The sequence below is a fragment of the Poecilia reticulata genome, linkage group LG7 (assembly GCF_000633615.1).
Source record: "Poecilia reticulata strain Guanapo linkage group LG7, Guppy_female_1.0+MT, whole genome shotgun sequence".
NCBI classification, from domain to species: Eukaryota; Metazoa; Chordata; class Actinopteri; order Cyprinodontiformes; family Poeciliidae; genus Poecilia; species Poecilia reticulata.
In genome coordinates this window covers 9,993,007-10,008,586 of record NC_024337.1, presented here as the reverse complement: position 1 = coordinate 10,008,586, position 15,580 = coordinate 9,993,007, and the positions used below count along the sequence as shown (strand labels likewise).

At 40.8% G+C, this 15,580-nt stretch overlaps 2 protein-coding genes across 3 annotated transcripts in view; both read right to left on the bottom strand.

Moving 5' to 3' along the window:
* Window positions 1–3,327: 3,327 nt before the first annotated feature.
* LOC103467158 (matrix metalloproteinase-9-like) lies at window positions 3,328–12,870 on the bottom strand. 2 transcript variants are annotated; one of them, XM_008413265.2, is made up of 14 exons: window positions 12,564–12,870; window positions 7,694–7,932; window positions 6,599–6,747; window positions 6,372–6,500; window positions 6,111–6,272; window positions 5,831–6,004; window positions 5,579–5,752; window positions 5,315–5,488; window positions 5,079–5,234; window positions 4,817–4,988; window positions 4,599–4,738; window positions 4,366–4,516; window positions 4,141–4,244; window positions 3,328–4,037 (listed from the first exon to the last, which is right to left on the bottom strand). In XM_008413265.2, exons 1-14 carry the CDS (start codon window positions 12,699–12,701, stop codon window positions 3,931–3,933), a joined length of 2,169 nt encoding a protein of 722 aa, XP_008411487.2. In that variant the 5' UTR covers window positions 12,702–12,870; the 3' UTR covers window positions 3,328–3,930. The 2 variants fall into 2 exon arrangements, with proteins under 2 accessions (XP_008411487.2, XP_017161067.1); XM_017305578.1 differs by lacking the exon at window positions 5,579–5,752.
* Window positions 12,871–13,465: 595 nt separating this feature from the next.
* The window catches only part of LOC103467150 (L-rhamnose-binding lectin CSL2-like), a 3,364-nt gene continuing 1,249 nt past the window's right edge, over window positions 13,466–15,580 (bottom strand). Inside the window, exon 7 of the mRNA XM_008413256.2 lies at window positions 13,466–13,635. Coding sequence (XP_008411478.2) covers window positions 13,466–13,635 — 170 coding nt within the window. The remainder of the gene's footprint in view (window positions 13,636–15,580) is intronic.

Sequence of the window (15,580 nt, the reverse complement as noted above, 5' to 3'; positions counted from 1 at the left end):
ATCAACACAACGAATCTAATACGACATAAAAACAATGTCATACTTGACTGAGTTTGGCTACATTGAGGCTCACTGCAGTAAAAAAGATATGGAGGATCAGATAGCAGGTAAAGCAGCGCACAGCTACAAACACTCGCCCGGATTAGCATGGCGGTCAGAAAGCTAAACAAATAACCCGCAAAATTATTTAAATCTTAGAGCTGCGATGTAAGCTTCGTTTAACCACAGTTATTTTGTCCAGACACTGCTGTAATTGGAGGAAACTCAGAAGGAGATGCCTGCCACTTTCCTTTTGTGTTCGAGAACAAGGAATACCACTCATGTACTAGTGAGATGAGGGAAGATGGCAAATTCTCGCTGTTGAACCGCTGCTACGCGCTATTTGACAGACGGAGCGCCGCTTCTGCTCCACCTAGTAGTGACTCTCACACCGAACCTCTGTTTAAAGCTGCAGCATCTAACTTTAAAAAATACATTTTACACACGTATTAAAACTTTCGCTGTCCTAACATGAGACAGATAATCTCTGAAAAAATAATTGATCTCCTCCCTGTTCTGCATAATTACTCCGCTCAGTCAGAAMCAGCCAMTCAGAACTAGCAGTAATCAGCTAGCCGCCATGCTATCAGGAAGTTTTCATTCAGTAACTCDGGATTGTTTATTGTAATGGATCCTGTATTTGCCTTTGAATGTTTTTATACTTGAATTTTTTGGCAATGCTGAGAGGTTTTATTTTCACTCTTTGCATTATTTAACCTCTTCGGAGCCTTCATATATTTTCAGTATGTTAAAGATAGTGGCAGTACAATTTGCAGAATGCCTGTTTTGTTTTTTTCTTGGAAAAAGTTATTAAAAACAAGTTTTTGTCTAAATTAAGGTGAATTTATGGTTCCTTTTTCCATATAATGTTACCGGTAGTGCTTATGATAAAAATAAAAATAAATTATGTGATCGGTATCGGTGATCGGCCCTCATGGCAAGATTACTGAATTAGCAGGAAAAAACCTGATCGGCACATCTCTAATATCCCAAAGAAATGTTCACCAAACAAAGTTGAAAATCCTACTGCGAACTGCTGAGTAAATTCTGAAGAGRAACTATCAACAACGGCTGCTAACAGGTTGTGATGAAGGTAGATCGATGTGACAAGCTTATATAATCGCTGGTGATGTCAGAATTCTGCCTTTGGAGTTATATTGTGATGTCACAATTTCATTTGATATTCAGGGGGCTTGTCTGATAGATTTTTTAACACAGCTGAAAGAGTACTGCTGATCTGCAGTACTCTTTCCGCCTACTGCAGAAAGAGTAGGCGGGCTTTTAAACTGTCACTGGTTGCCATAGTTACCCACCATTACCTTGTTGTTTGAGAAGGACTTCGCTGCAGCAAATTAAGCCGTACCTTTCAAAAACGCACAATATGTCTATAAATAATTTTAGGATATTATAAGGAAGTGCTGAGAACTACCGTTTTCCACCAGACTAACGTATTTGCCACTTCGGCACAAGCAGAGTGAGAAACGTTCAGAGGATAAAAACACTAGACTCCGAGCAAAACTCAGATGTCCCAGCTTTTACTAGCATGTAAACGCACCATATTGTTAAGAAAATATATTTAAAATAAGCTAGTTTTAAAATTTAACATGACTTGATTGAAATAGCCTAATTATAGTTTTGAAATTAGAACTTATTTTAGCCTATTGATCTTTATTTTACCTGTAGTTGTTTGCCACGATCTCTGATCTGCCCTTTGTCTGTCTGGAAAACAATCAGTAGGAAGTTCTAGCTTTTCACACTGATTTGTGAAGGAGAAGCTCTCCGTAGACAATGGGAGTAAATAGCTTTAGAGAGGGTCAGAGACAGGTCCGGGTTGGATGAGCAAAGATACGCCTTATTTGAATAAATTAAAGAAAGGGAGATAAAACTTTCCACACAGAGTAACAAATCAGATTTGTGCTTGCAATTCTCCAAAGACGTCTTTGCTGTCTGTTTGTCTTTTCCATTTTTTGTCTTTTTCCTTTTCTCAGGTAAATTCATGTGTTGTTTGTGCTCTGAGGTTTCTGATGCTTTGTGATGTGCTTTTCTGGTGATAGCATGCATCTGTCTTGAATAAATGCTGATTATTGTGATGCTGTCATCTCTGTGTGGTCTCAGTCCTTGCGCACAGCATTTTCTGAATCCGGGCATAGAGAGGATATAACGAGTCAAAAGGTTTTTAAAGTTTTAGAATAATTTTTCCTCTCTTAATAATATACACAAATATGGGAGCTTCCCCGAAGCGTGAAATGAGTCTCAAAAATAGTTGTTCTCTCGTAAACGGATTTGTGTGTAAATGCAGTTTTGTGTGTGTGAACCAGGTGATTTGTGTGTACTTTTTCAACATGTATAGGCGTAGGAGAAGGTTTATTTTATTTTTAAGTTTTACAAATCGAGTATTACACACACATAGATATTTTTACGCACGCACAAATCCTGTTACGCACGGACAGTGGCGCAACTACACATTATTCAGGTGGATGCGAAAACATAGATCGGCGCCACCCCCCCCCAGCGAAGGAGCGTCAGGGTGAAGGAGCGACGCTCACTCGCTCTTCTACTATGGGCTCTTCTAGTGTATGGGAAAACTTCATCGGCGCGCCCCCTCCAGACGGGGTTTTGGCGCCCCCTCTGGTGCTGTGCCCCTATGCGTTGCATACCCTGCATACCCACTTTTTGCGCCACTGAATGCAGCCACAGTGTCCAAAAGAAAAAACATGCAGTCATTTGCATATTGAGAGTCTACAGAAGCTGATAATCTCCCCACTCTGCTCCTGGATTACCGTTTAAACTTTTGAGTTTTATGTCAAATCCACATGAATTAAATGACAGAAACTAATTCTCTCACTGCATCTTTGATTCATTTTGTGCAGCTGCACACTGTTAGACTGTCCAATCAGAGTCAGGTATTGTGTAATTGGTGCTTTTAATCAGTTTTCAGTTAAGTAAATTCAAGTCTATGGAACACAAAATGTCACTAAAATCACTCTGTCCTTCTAAAATCTTTCAGAAAATCGTAAAAATGCACTGTGATACATATCGTATCGTGACCAGAACATCGTATATTGTATCGTGAAATTATTGTATCACTACACCCCTAATATACACCCCTCTGCTTCTCACTGAATATCTTCATTTTGTCTCATTTCTTTTGAAGTTTTTCTAAATAATTTCTTGCTTCATTGTTTCCATGGAATGTTCTTGTTTTATCAACTCCACTGATTTCCACAACATGATGCTCCCAGCACCATACTTAAAGTATTTGCAAATGATAAAACGCTGACAAGGGAAGAATGTTCTCACAGAATTTTTATTGCCTAGAAAGCTGAAATATTTGTACAATATTATTAGTTTTATAAATAATTTTAATTAAGGAGACACAGAATGTCTTCCAGTGCAGTTTATGTCTTTGAAACCATTTTCAGAAAAACTCAAAACCACACAATACAAATAGGCTCATGACATAAAATAATATTAGATGTTGCTATTAATACCAAAGAAAATATTTGAATACTGACAAGGGTCTGAACCAGTCAGACACGAAATTTCATCTGGAAATCCAGAGTTTTATCCAGGAAGGATGTGTTGAATTTACTTGTATGGGTCTCAAATTATAGGTCACTATGGTCATCAGTTTACAGCATGTCAGACTGAGTGCAAACAATGGTTGCTTGCCTTCTGGGCCTGTGACTTGCATTCTGTTCAATGCTGCATGAGTAATAATCAGCCAAATTCCATAGAAACCAGTCGTTCACATTGCATAAAGCACATGCATCATACAAAAGGCATGATGCACAAACACTGCATCACATTCTTTCAGACACCTGCACAAAGAAACATTTGGTTGCTACAGCCTCACAGCCCATCTGTGCATGTATCTCAGTTATTTCTTGATTATTTTGGGCAATTCAGAAGATCGTATGTCAGGTAGCCAATGTGGTCCACCTCCCTGCGAGAATTCAGGCGCCAGTAGAAAAGATCTCTGCAGAAATAAATGTTGCCTGAAAGAGAAACGTTGATGTTACAACACCCACAATGTATGCTATGTTTTGTTGACGTTTGTGGATTTGGGTTCCTGAGCTTAGTAGTAGAAGGTATGTTTACCTTTGTGCTTTAACACATTATGAGGATCATTAGGGACACCTACAAAGATGGTGTTGGTATATCTGGGGTATCCTTTGTCAATCCTTTGGGTCCTGAGATCTAACCTGTAGGGATCAGCGATAGAATGAGATCTACTGTTTGTCATTTAACACAAGTTGTGTTAAAGGATGGGTTAAATTACAGATTTTGTTTAAAAAAAGGGGACAGGGGGCAATTTCTACTCACCTCCAGATGTTCTCTCCACTGAAGAGAAACACTTTGATCTTCCCTCTCTGCAGTGCTCCCTCCACCTTCTGCAGACTTTGGGGCAAACCAAGCGTCTCAATACTTTGGGGACCTAACACACTGCTTCCTGTGTACACCCAGAACCTGGTTCCTAATGTAACAATAAAATATGATTAAAACTCTTTGTCTAACATTTCAGTGTTCTGATAAGCTCTTATAAGAACCCTCCTTACCTGAAAAGAAGTATATTTTTTTGGTCTGAACATCCTCAAAAGCAGAGTCAATGACAGCAGGTAGAGCTGGCCAACTCTGAGAAATGGAAAATGGTCCCTTTCGACCTCCGTCTCCCTTACTTGGTACCTTCCAGAAATGCCTGTCAACCAGAAATGCAAGATTAGAACCTCATCAGGTTTTGTTTCTAGAACATAAGTAGAACTAGCTATTTGCTTACCCATCTTTGAAGAAATGCAGATGTCTCTGAATCACAGTGATGGTGTCAAACCTGAGAATCTTGCAGGGGTCTTTGGTTGGATCTACAGTGGATGGCGTTGTCACAACAGATGAAGCAGTTGGGCCAGGTTCTTCTGTGGTGTTTAGAGTAGGATAAGGGTCTGTTTTATTTCCTGCAAAATATGGGAATATTCTTGGTTAAGGAAAAGTTTTCATGTGTTTGACGAGATTCATCGTGAAAGAGTACTTAGTTGTCAGCTCACCGTAGAGGTACTGAATGCCATCAATATCGTCCTGATCCAGGGAGAGATCCTCCACATAGATGTACAAGGGGAACATGAGAGCTTCTCTAACGGTGGAGTGATCCAAACCAAGGGAGTGTCCGAACTCGTGGGCAGCCACCAGAAACAGGCTATAACCTGGAAGATAGCCGGTTAGAATTTTTACCATCTCATAAAATGATAAACGCAGAACAAATTCTTGCATTCATGTTGCTCACCCAGGTCAGGACAGAAACCCCATTTCTGGTCTCTATCATAGTTGTAAGTGGTGCTACACCAGAATTTGTTGTCTGTCCTCCCCTCTCTAGTACATTTGTAGTATGCCATGCCCTTATATACAAAAGGAAAGTGGCAGGGATCTCCCTCTGAGTTTCCTCCAATTACGGTAGTGTCTGGACAAACAGAGACAAAATAACTGTGGTTAAACAAAGCAACAAGCCACTGTGGCAGGACTTTCACGCCTTGTGTTTCCTGTTACCCACCACGTTTGGGACAAAAGCCATATTTCTGGTCTCTATCATAGTTGTCAGTGGTGGCACACCACAATTTGCCATCTTTCCTCATCTCACTAGTACATGAGTGGTATTCCTTGTTCTTGAACACAAAAGGAAAGTGGCAGGCATCTCCTTCTGAGTTTCCTCCAATTACAGCAGTGTCTGGACAAAATAACTGTGGTTAAACGAAGCACCAAGCCACTGTGGCAGGATTTTCACGCATTGTTTTCTGTTACCCACCACGTTTGGGACAGAAGCCATATTTCTTGTCTGTGTCAAAGTTACTAGTGGTGGCACACCAGCGTTTTCCGTCGGTGCGGTTGTTGGTGGTGCAGCTCTTATACATCTTTCCCTGGAAGATGAAGGGGTAGACACAGGGGGCTCCATCCGCGTTTCCATCAACCGTGAACAAGACTGTGAGGATTACAGTTGAAAGCGTAGTTGGATGAGTCCTAGTTTTTCTTCACAAGCTCATAAACATAATAGATAACTTCAGGCTCGTCATTTTTGTCATGCTTACGTTCACTTCGGCAGAAGCCGTATTTCCTGTCTTTGTCGTAGTCGGCTGTGGTTGAACACCAGGGCAGGTTGTCGGTACGGCCTTCAGTGATGCAGCTGGTGTACGATTTCCCCCGGTAAGTGAAGGGGAAGTGACACGCACTGCCAAGGTAAGTTCCCACCACTGAGAAGACAGATTGGATTGTGTGTTAAAGGAAATATGTGCAAAGAACACCAGAGGAAGGAGGAAGGTAGAAGCATGTGATTTCTGAGGTGTAGTTACCTGCTCCTTTTCCCAGAGTCCAGTGTTCGTCATCATCAAAGTGGGCGTCCCCAGAAAGGCCCACACCAGGAGAAAAGGCATGAGCTAGAAGGCCATACTTGCCATCAAAGGGGAATGGATCCCCGTGGTCTAAAAAGAACATGAAGCAGCTCATCAATGTTAGTACTCAGCTTCTTAACTTGTTAGGGTGCAAAGGTTTGACTTAGAAATGTAAAAAGAGCACATACCAGCTTTTCCAAAGGAGATCATGATGTCTGCAGTGCCTTGAAAAAGGCGGGTAAACGTCAGAGGAGTGACATCACTCCACACCTTGAAGGCTCTTGCAAAGACAACATCAGTCAGAATGCTGTCCATGTCAGGAGAATAGTTCAGGATCCTGAGGACACAGTGAACTCAAAATTACTAGCTGATCCAGTCTGATATAAACTTATCTATACTTTTAGTCCAGGTCGATACCAAAACGTTGTTCGTCAACGTCCTCGGATGTCCAGTTGAGGGATCCGGGTCATGGCACCAAATTGTTGTGGAAAAAATTTATTACCTAGCGCTGTACAGGTGAAATCACTCAATCAGGTTTATTAATATATTGTGAACAATACAGAGAGTTTGTGGGACAATCAATAATGTAGCAGTTCTGGATGGAAAGCTCTGCCAGGCAGAGTCAACACATGAGTTTTATATCAAGGATAAGGAATTCAAAACAAATGGGTGAGACAGTCTGGTTCTTATGCAGCTGTGGGAAACAATTTCCAACCTTGTACATTACATGTAACCCAAATAGTTATTTTAACGAGAGTTCACAAGCATTTCATATAACAGATTTTAACTTATTGTAATTTTCCACCACAAGCTACAAGAGAGAGTTTTCTGAAACTATAGTTGTGTGTGTGTGCGTGTGTGTGTGTGTGTGTGTGTGTGTGTGTGTGTGTGTGTGTGGCACAACATGTCATGATATGATGTGCTTCTCATTTTAGGCTGTGAAATTGTTTTTATTAAAAATATAATCTACCATAGCAAAAACATCTCTGGTGAAATCGCACAGGGTAGTATATCAGTTTTATTTTTTCCTTTATTTACATGTTTTCATGCATTTTAAGTTAGCATTATTTAAACTCCCCTTTCCATGCCATAGCATTAACCAATGCCATTTGAACATCTATGATTTTTTTGTATAAAGTGCTATTTAAAAAAAATCTAAAATCCTACCTAAAAAAACAATGAATTAACCAATTTTTATATAACTTGAACATATTTGGCAGAATAAAAAATATCTCACTCTGTAATCATTAATGTAATGACACATATTTCTTCCTTCCATTCACCTGTATGTAACATCATTATGGTCCCATTTGGGTTCGTTGGGATATAAGTTGTAATTGGCCACATCAGGAACACCACAGCGAGGTTTCTTCATGGTCTCCAATGTCGACTTGTCCAGTTCTCCAGTCTCCTTCAGACCCATCTGTCTCTGCATCCTCTTCAGAGCCTTTGCTRTGGACACCTTGGACTTGAAGCCACTGCGCTGCGCCGCCTCCATGTAACCAAACCTTTTCARATAACTCTGTCAAACAAGACAAAGCACATCAGAGCTCAGCCAAACACTCCCATTCTCARTTTGTGTTTTGTGACATTTCTAAATTGCTTTYATAAAAGACGTTTGTAGYTTTAATTTAGAGAGYAAAAATTTCCATTAACATTGTGATATTAGTCTCTGTTCAGATAATTTGTTTCCCCTGAACAACTTTTTTAAAAGTCCGTTCTGGCAGTCTCAGACTATGAAAAGAAGAATCAACTATCTGTCAGTGTTGTAGTACTCGAGATCGGTTTTGGTCTCGAGACCAGTTTTTGATGGTCTCGGTCTCATCTTGGACTCAACCGCATTTGGTCTCGGGCGCTGAGGACTCTACATTTTATTACAAGACGTCAAGACCGCAACTGAAAAAATATCACTAAACGTACAGCATACTGTCCAGTTTATTTGTTAACATCTTTGTTTTCAGTGGATGCAAAACGCACCGATTAAATGACGTGTTTCTGTTACTCTCCCTCCGCTCCCCACTCTTCACTCGCATGTGGTGCTCTGAGACATCCACAGTGGTTTTCCCTGAGCAGCAGAAGATGTGTCTAATTGTCAGGAATAGAACAGCGCTGCATAAATAATAAGAAATCCGATGGCCACAGCTAACTCAGCAGCCCTTTGCTTTCACAGACGGTGGGGACGTCTAACTTTTTTTATCACTTAGAAAAGTAGCTAGAAGAAAGGTAAGCTCCTTTGACATGATGTTAGCAAAGCTAGCCGTACGGAGACACTTAAGCATTTGTGATGAAAAAAACACTCCCTGCGCTGAATTATTATGCGGAGGTGTTGACAGACTTGTCGTACATATGGGACAACACTGTGTCCAAAATCTGCAATATAGTGATGTGACAATCAAGAACAGTCCGATTCTTCTGCACTCATTTTTACTTATTAGATAGGACTGGAGTGGCACTGAGTACGGAGCCCTCCAGGGGACATGGGGAATTTTGTTTTCTTTTGCGTTCCCTCGCAATAATCTACTGATCAGTTCATGCAGCATAATTGAATACTGTAAGCCTTTCCCGCCGTACTTTCTGCTTTAATACAAGCTTATAATGTTTTTCCATGGACTACTGAGTTATTATTGCGGGGTAATAAGTCATCTGATTGTGTCTCTATTGTGTTCGTTTGAATGGTTTAAAGGACTGCTTTCAGTGCCGTTCCATCTGAGCCGTAACAGATATAAACATGCAGTAAATAAATCGATTTTCAATCAGCTTTTTGCACCAAAGCATTAATAATAAACACACATCCGTTTTTGCCCTGAACCCCCCTATCTGCATTAAATGGTTTGTTCTTGCTTGGAGAGCTTAACAGTGACTATGCAGCTACAGTCAGTAGAAGCTGCAGCTGAATACAGCTGAATACAGTAACTTTGGCAGTTACTATGCTGCTAATAAAAGTTATAAAATCAGGTTTTCAAAAACAAAATAGAGGGAGAAAGAGAAAAACACAAGAGTGTTAATTTATACCCCAGTTTTTCTCCGAGAGGTGGGTAGACTGTGTGAGATTATCAACCATTTAGCATAATTAGTTTAGCTACAGACTACTGTTTGCCTCCTTTTCACTAGCATTTAATGAATTAAGGAAAAAAAACAACATATTAATTTATTTAACTTGTTCCCTGTGCCTTTTACCACTTAACAGATGAGGTGAGTGAGTAGCAGCTCTAACCCATGTCCCTCCTAACCCGTCCTCTCCTGAGTGAAATTTAAACTGCATTATGTCACTTTTATATAAATACTTTTTTCCAATGTTTTTTTAAAACTGTCATTATGTTGTGACAATATGGTATGAGAGGTAATCTGTGAAAATCAATTTCCTCTGCCTTCTCCTAGGGCTCTCTAGAAACAACCAGTCAGTTTTAGTGCTGTCAATCACAACCTCATGTGGTGGTGCTCATTCTTCCTCCCCCTCCATTTGTGCCATGCTGCAGCTAGCATAGCACAGAGCTGTGCAGATCCAAACTGTGAATGCTCAGTTTAGTTAGCATAGCTACCAATGACCGCAGATAAACGGTTTCTTGTAATGATAAGTTGTTTCTTCACCATTAGCACATTTAGCAGTGAGTGAATGAGGCTAATTGACAGTGCTAAGAGCATCCTACTAGTTCTGATTGGTTGTTTTGGTCAGAATGGTGCATTACTTTAACCAGTAACAGTAATTCAGAGAGGAGATGGAAGAGACTGATTGTTTTCACAGATTATCTGTCTCATAACAAACTGCTATGACATTGTGACAACTTTAACAAACATGGAGAAAACATTTTTTATTTAAGTTACATACTGCATCGTGGATAAAATGCAACTACCGTATTTTCCACACTATAAGGCGCACCTTCAATGAATGGCCTATTTTAAAACTTTTTTCATAATAAGGCATTTCCACCTGTCCCGTATTGAACCTATACATGATTTGTTCTGTTCTCTACAAATGTGGATGTATAATAATAAAGAAGAGGTCCCCGAGTACTTTATATAGTAGTCTGCCCCCGGTCATTGTTTCACTCACGGTGTTGGTGTTGCGATATTGTGCCCAACTGCTTTCTGGGTAACACAGACCAACCGACATGCTGCCGCCGCAGTCTCCGTCTCTCTTCCCTCGCCCGTCCAGCTTTAAATGTATAGGGGCTGGTCCCTTGGCAACCATAGTCGAAGCACCACGGATGAATGTTAGTTTGTGGGCTCACTCTTTGAGGCTGTGGGCCCACCATGATTGGTTCCCTGCCCACATTTAGGTACCTCAAAGGGTATAGGCTTTAGAACGTCAACAAAACAGTCCAACTCAGGTCGGTGAGGAGAGCATTCCGCGACTGGGCTGGGGCGTGGCCAGACGATGGTCGCCCTTCTCTGTTCACGCACAGCATGTTCGTGGAGAACGTGGTGCTAAATGACCTGCAGACGATCTGATTCTACATGGTCGGTAGGTAGATAGGTCAGTCAAAACTTTATTAATAGATTACAAATCAGCGTTCTGACAACTATCCCAGCATGCACTGCGCGCTTCTTCTTCTACGGGGGAAAATGAAGTCGGCGGCTGCTTACCGCTAGACTAGTAGTTGCTAGACCTGGATTATAAGGCGCACTGTCGAATTTTGAGGAAATTGAAGGTTTTTAGGTGTGCCTTATAGTGCGGAAAATACGGTACGTAGTATTTTTAGAAGTCTGTATTGCTTTATGTGTAGTTCCACGTTGCTTTTGTCTGTTGCTGGTGGGGAGAGACATTTCAGTAATCTAAAACTAATAGAAGAAATTTAAGCAACCTACTTGCATACTCGATGTGGACAGTTGGATGTTAAATTCATGAGCAATAAATATTGTGCTAATTATCAGTATTGAACCAAAGAAAGCAAGGCAGCTTTTTGTGGGTCAAATAGACTCAAAAAATTGTAACAGCTGCACAGGGGGCCCAAACAAATTTTTTGTCAGGGGCCCACAATTCCTGGCGGTGCCCCTTGCAGTGAGTATCATGCCTGTATGCGCATTAATAAGTCTGACCGTCAGAGGAGTTGTCAGTTCACCATACGTAACAAGTTATGATGAAAATAAGTCATAAAATTGATTTCAATTATAACTATATATGCGTTGTCGTGGTTTCAAAGTGTATTTAAAGCGAGGTCTGGCTGCAGCTGCAGTCAGCTACAACATACGCCCATGTAAAACTTATTAACCTACTTAACCGCTAAGTCAGGATGCTATACAACTGTTGATAAAGTGTATGATGATCTACGTCATAATTCTATGTTGCTGATTAAATAAAATCATGTGATAATGACATGTCTGACAGATATAGCCGTGAGTTTGTGCTAAGCGTAGAACAATTTGACAGCGTATGCTGACCTGACAGAACACCCGTTCTTTGTTCTTGTAATGCTCTGCGTACACTGCAGTAGCTATGATTATTTTATTTAATTATGTACATTGATATTTTTTTAATTAACAAATAAACAAAACACAAGAACGAAAAAGCAGGCAGAGCATGCACATTGCTCTTTGATTGTTTTCGTTCAAAGTGGCAGCTGCAATGTGTGCCATGGTGTCAGACTGCCTGGCTTCATGTAGCAGGAGAGAACAGTCACAGTGAGCGCCTTGTGGTTGGCTACAAGGCCAACCACAAGGCCAACACTCAACTATCAGTGTTCATAGTTGAGTGTTATTTACCATCAGAGCATTGCCTCACTTGCTATGTTTAATGGTGCAGACAGTGGTGGTTTCTGACATGAGCAGTATGGGCAAATGCCAAGGGCGTTATTTTTTTAGGGATGGCACGAGACCACCGCAGATTTGTAGCACAGAGATGGAAACAAAGCAAAGCAAACAAGTTTGTTCTGCTTTTAATGTTGGTAAAATCCATTAAGTATGTAATATGTAGGTGTTTTTATGGAAATATGGATCTTTCAGATCAATTTGAGAAGCAATTTTGATCATATTTCACATTTTATCATGTCATGTAGCACGGGGCGCTGGTTTTGGTCTTGTCTCGGTCTTGGTCTTGACTTGGTCTCGGACCATAAAAGTCTTGGTCTTGTCTCAGTCTCGATACACTCTGGTCTTGGTCTTGTCTTGGTCTCGGGTTAGGTGATCTTGACCACAACACTGCCATCTGCTACTCACTTGTGCCAGCTCCTCATCTGCCACATTTTTGACGATGTTCCCTGGGAAGGTGACAAAGACTGACTTGACAGGACGGCTCCATCCATTCTGCACGCCTATTCCCGAAAGTAAACACACCACTAAAGCACAGCACCTCATGGCGAGCTCTGCTGCGGCACAAAATGCAACAAAAATGCAAAAACTAACTTCAAAGACAGATAATCAAGTGTGAACCAAAGTCAAAAGAAGAAAAAAATCTCAGATCGGCAGAGTTTCCACTTCAGTGATGTCTTCTGTGTTTTGGAAGTTGGTCCCTGTTGCTGTCTGTCTGAACTRTGCTGCTGGTTGGGGTTGTAGATGTTGTATTTATACAGAGTAGAGTCTTAGTCATCAAATCCTCGCTCCCGCCTACTGTAACATCAGTTCTGTGCAGAAATTTACAGGCTGGGGAAATTTCCAAAGCATCCACAGGTAACACTTTATTTGACGGGGTGTGAATAAGACTGACATGACACTGTCATAAACACCTGTCTTAAACATGAATAAGTCTTCATGAATATGTCATAATTTACCGAATATGTCATTCGGTAAATTATGACACTTTTAATACAAAGTTGACATTATTCAAAATGCCTTTGTTATGACAACTTGACATTAACCTAGTCAAAAATGTCTTGATTATGAGAACTTGACCTTAACCAATGTCATGTTGCACTTAATTTGTTGAACCCACGTGCGCAGAACATACTCTGGAGCTGGGTAAGGTGAAGGTGATTTATTAAATACAGTGAAAACAAGAAAATATACAAGATGATCTGGGGCTGGTGCTCGTCTTGATGATTCAGGGTCTCTGGGTGTAAATGAGATAGATTAGGGGCGTTCAATGGTCGTGGGAAAATTCAGTCCGGCAAGAAACCTACTTGTTACGAGCTTGGTCTGAGCTCGGGGACAATGTCCCTTTGAGGATCCGGGGCTGCAGGCTGAGACGAGGGCGTGAGCCCCTCTTGGGGGCGAACAGGTGAGTGGAGGGTCGATCTCAGAGAGGAGCTGGGAGGGAAACCGACCGAGGAATAGCCACAGGCAGGACTGAGAGCTGGTCTCAGAAATAGAGGTCTCCAATGGGTACAACCCGTGGGGTCTCGAGGAGCTGATGTTCAAAGAGCATCAGCTCCTCACAGGAGGATACCTAGGAAAGGCAGCACTGAGGAGATTACTTAGAGAAGAGGTAGGTCGGAGAGAAGCTATCAATGGTTTACCATCACTGGCTTACACTCTGTCACAGGAGTGTCGGCGGCTCCGTCCTAATAAACTCCTCCAAACAAGGGTAAGTGGCAGCAGGTGTGCAGGTGGACCGCTGCAGGTCCACGCCCTCCCGAAGGTCCCTGGGCGCCCCCTGGTGGAGAAAAACTAGAGATGCCCCAGCCAGCATTCCCCAGCTCCTAACAAGAAATCATGATCAGACATAAATTTGTTATACAAGTATTACGGATTAAACTTTAAAAATTAGCTTTATGTGGTGATTTTATATTGCTCTGACACTTTGTTTAGTTTTAAATTTCTTAAATTAATTGATTCTAAAGAGGTGCAATACACCATCTCCACCAGTGAGAGGCAGCAGTGTACGAACAGGCGCACGGTGCCTTGGTCTTCTTGGTGAAGAAGAAATCTACCAACTTGTGGGGCCAATACATGAATTATTCATGTTCATGACAGATGTTTATGACAGTGTCATGTCAGTCTTATTCACACCCCGTCAAATAAAGTGTTACTCATCCACATTTATTTCATACCTACTAACTAATGAGTTGATACTAAGTTGATGTTTTTCTTTTTAAATGTTTTCCATGTAAAGTGTGACTATTCATCTCTTGCACATCAAAATCTTTTTGCTTTTTATTGCACTGCTAAGAAAAAACTAAGTTTTTAGATAGATCTTTAAAAAAACAAAGTAAACCATGTATAGTTGATTAGATGATAAAATCAATTTGCATAGATTGTTTACATAATTGTTAGCAATGTAACAAATATTTGCTTCCACGTTTTTCTATAGAGTTCTGCTTCCTCTTTTTTAGAAGCTGGATGCAGAATTACAAAATTAGGTCGAGGATAAAGCAGAATAAGAAAACTGTTCTGATACTTTATGTACTCTGTCTCGAGTGTTTTTACTTTTGTTTGATTAATAGCCATAGTTATTAAAACTTTACTTAGTTTCATTAAATAGAAAATAAGTAAGAGATAAATAAAAAATAAAAATAAAAAGCTCTGTGGGCCCTCTGGTGGCCGCGGTAGGTACCACACACTTCACAGGTAACATGAACTGCCGTGTAAAGTGCACAGCGCATCTAAACGTCCAAAGCTCCGGTCAGAATCTTTTGGACGAGGCGAGGAGAGCCTTCCGCGACTGGGCAGGGGCGTGGCCGGACAATGGTCACGCTTCTCCGTTCGCCCACAACATGTTCGTAGAGAACATGGTGCTAAATGACATGGAGACGATCTGATTCTAGAAGGTCGGTATGGTCAGTCAAACTTTATTAATAGATTACAAACCAGTGTTCTGACAACTATCCCAGCATGCACTGCTCGCTTCTTCTTCTACGGCAGTGTTTCTCAACCTTTTTTGAGCCAGCCTTTATCCAGGTCTCTCACCGCCCCCCACCAAAGAATTTGCAGGCTACTTTGCACTGACCATTATTTTATCATTAATATTACTATCACTATTGTAGATGTTTTGATTTGTATGCTTGTTTCTGTATTTATCATTAAAAATAATTTCCCAGGGAACAAAAAAGTCATGGGAATAGAAATTATTTTCACAGACGTCTACGAAAAATACAATGAACATTCAAGTTAAAATCGGTAGGCCTAACAGCAGCCAGAGTGGAAAAATATTCTTATTTTGTGTCATTTTCTAGTTGTTAAATCTTGCACAAAATGACCAGATAAAAGATGTACAACAATGCCAGTTTAAACTGTGAACTATTTGCAAACGACAGAGCTCTGCAACATTAAAACATGGATAGAACTGTAACTACATTAAT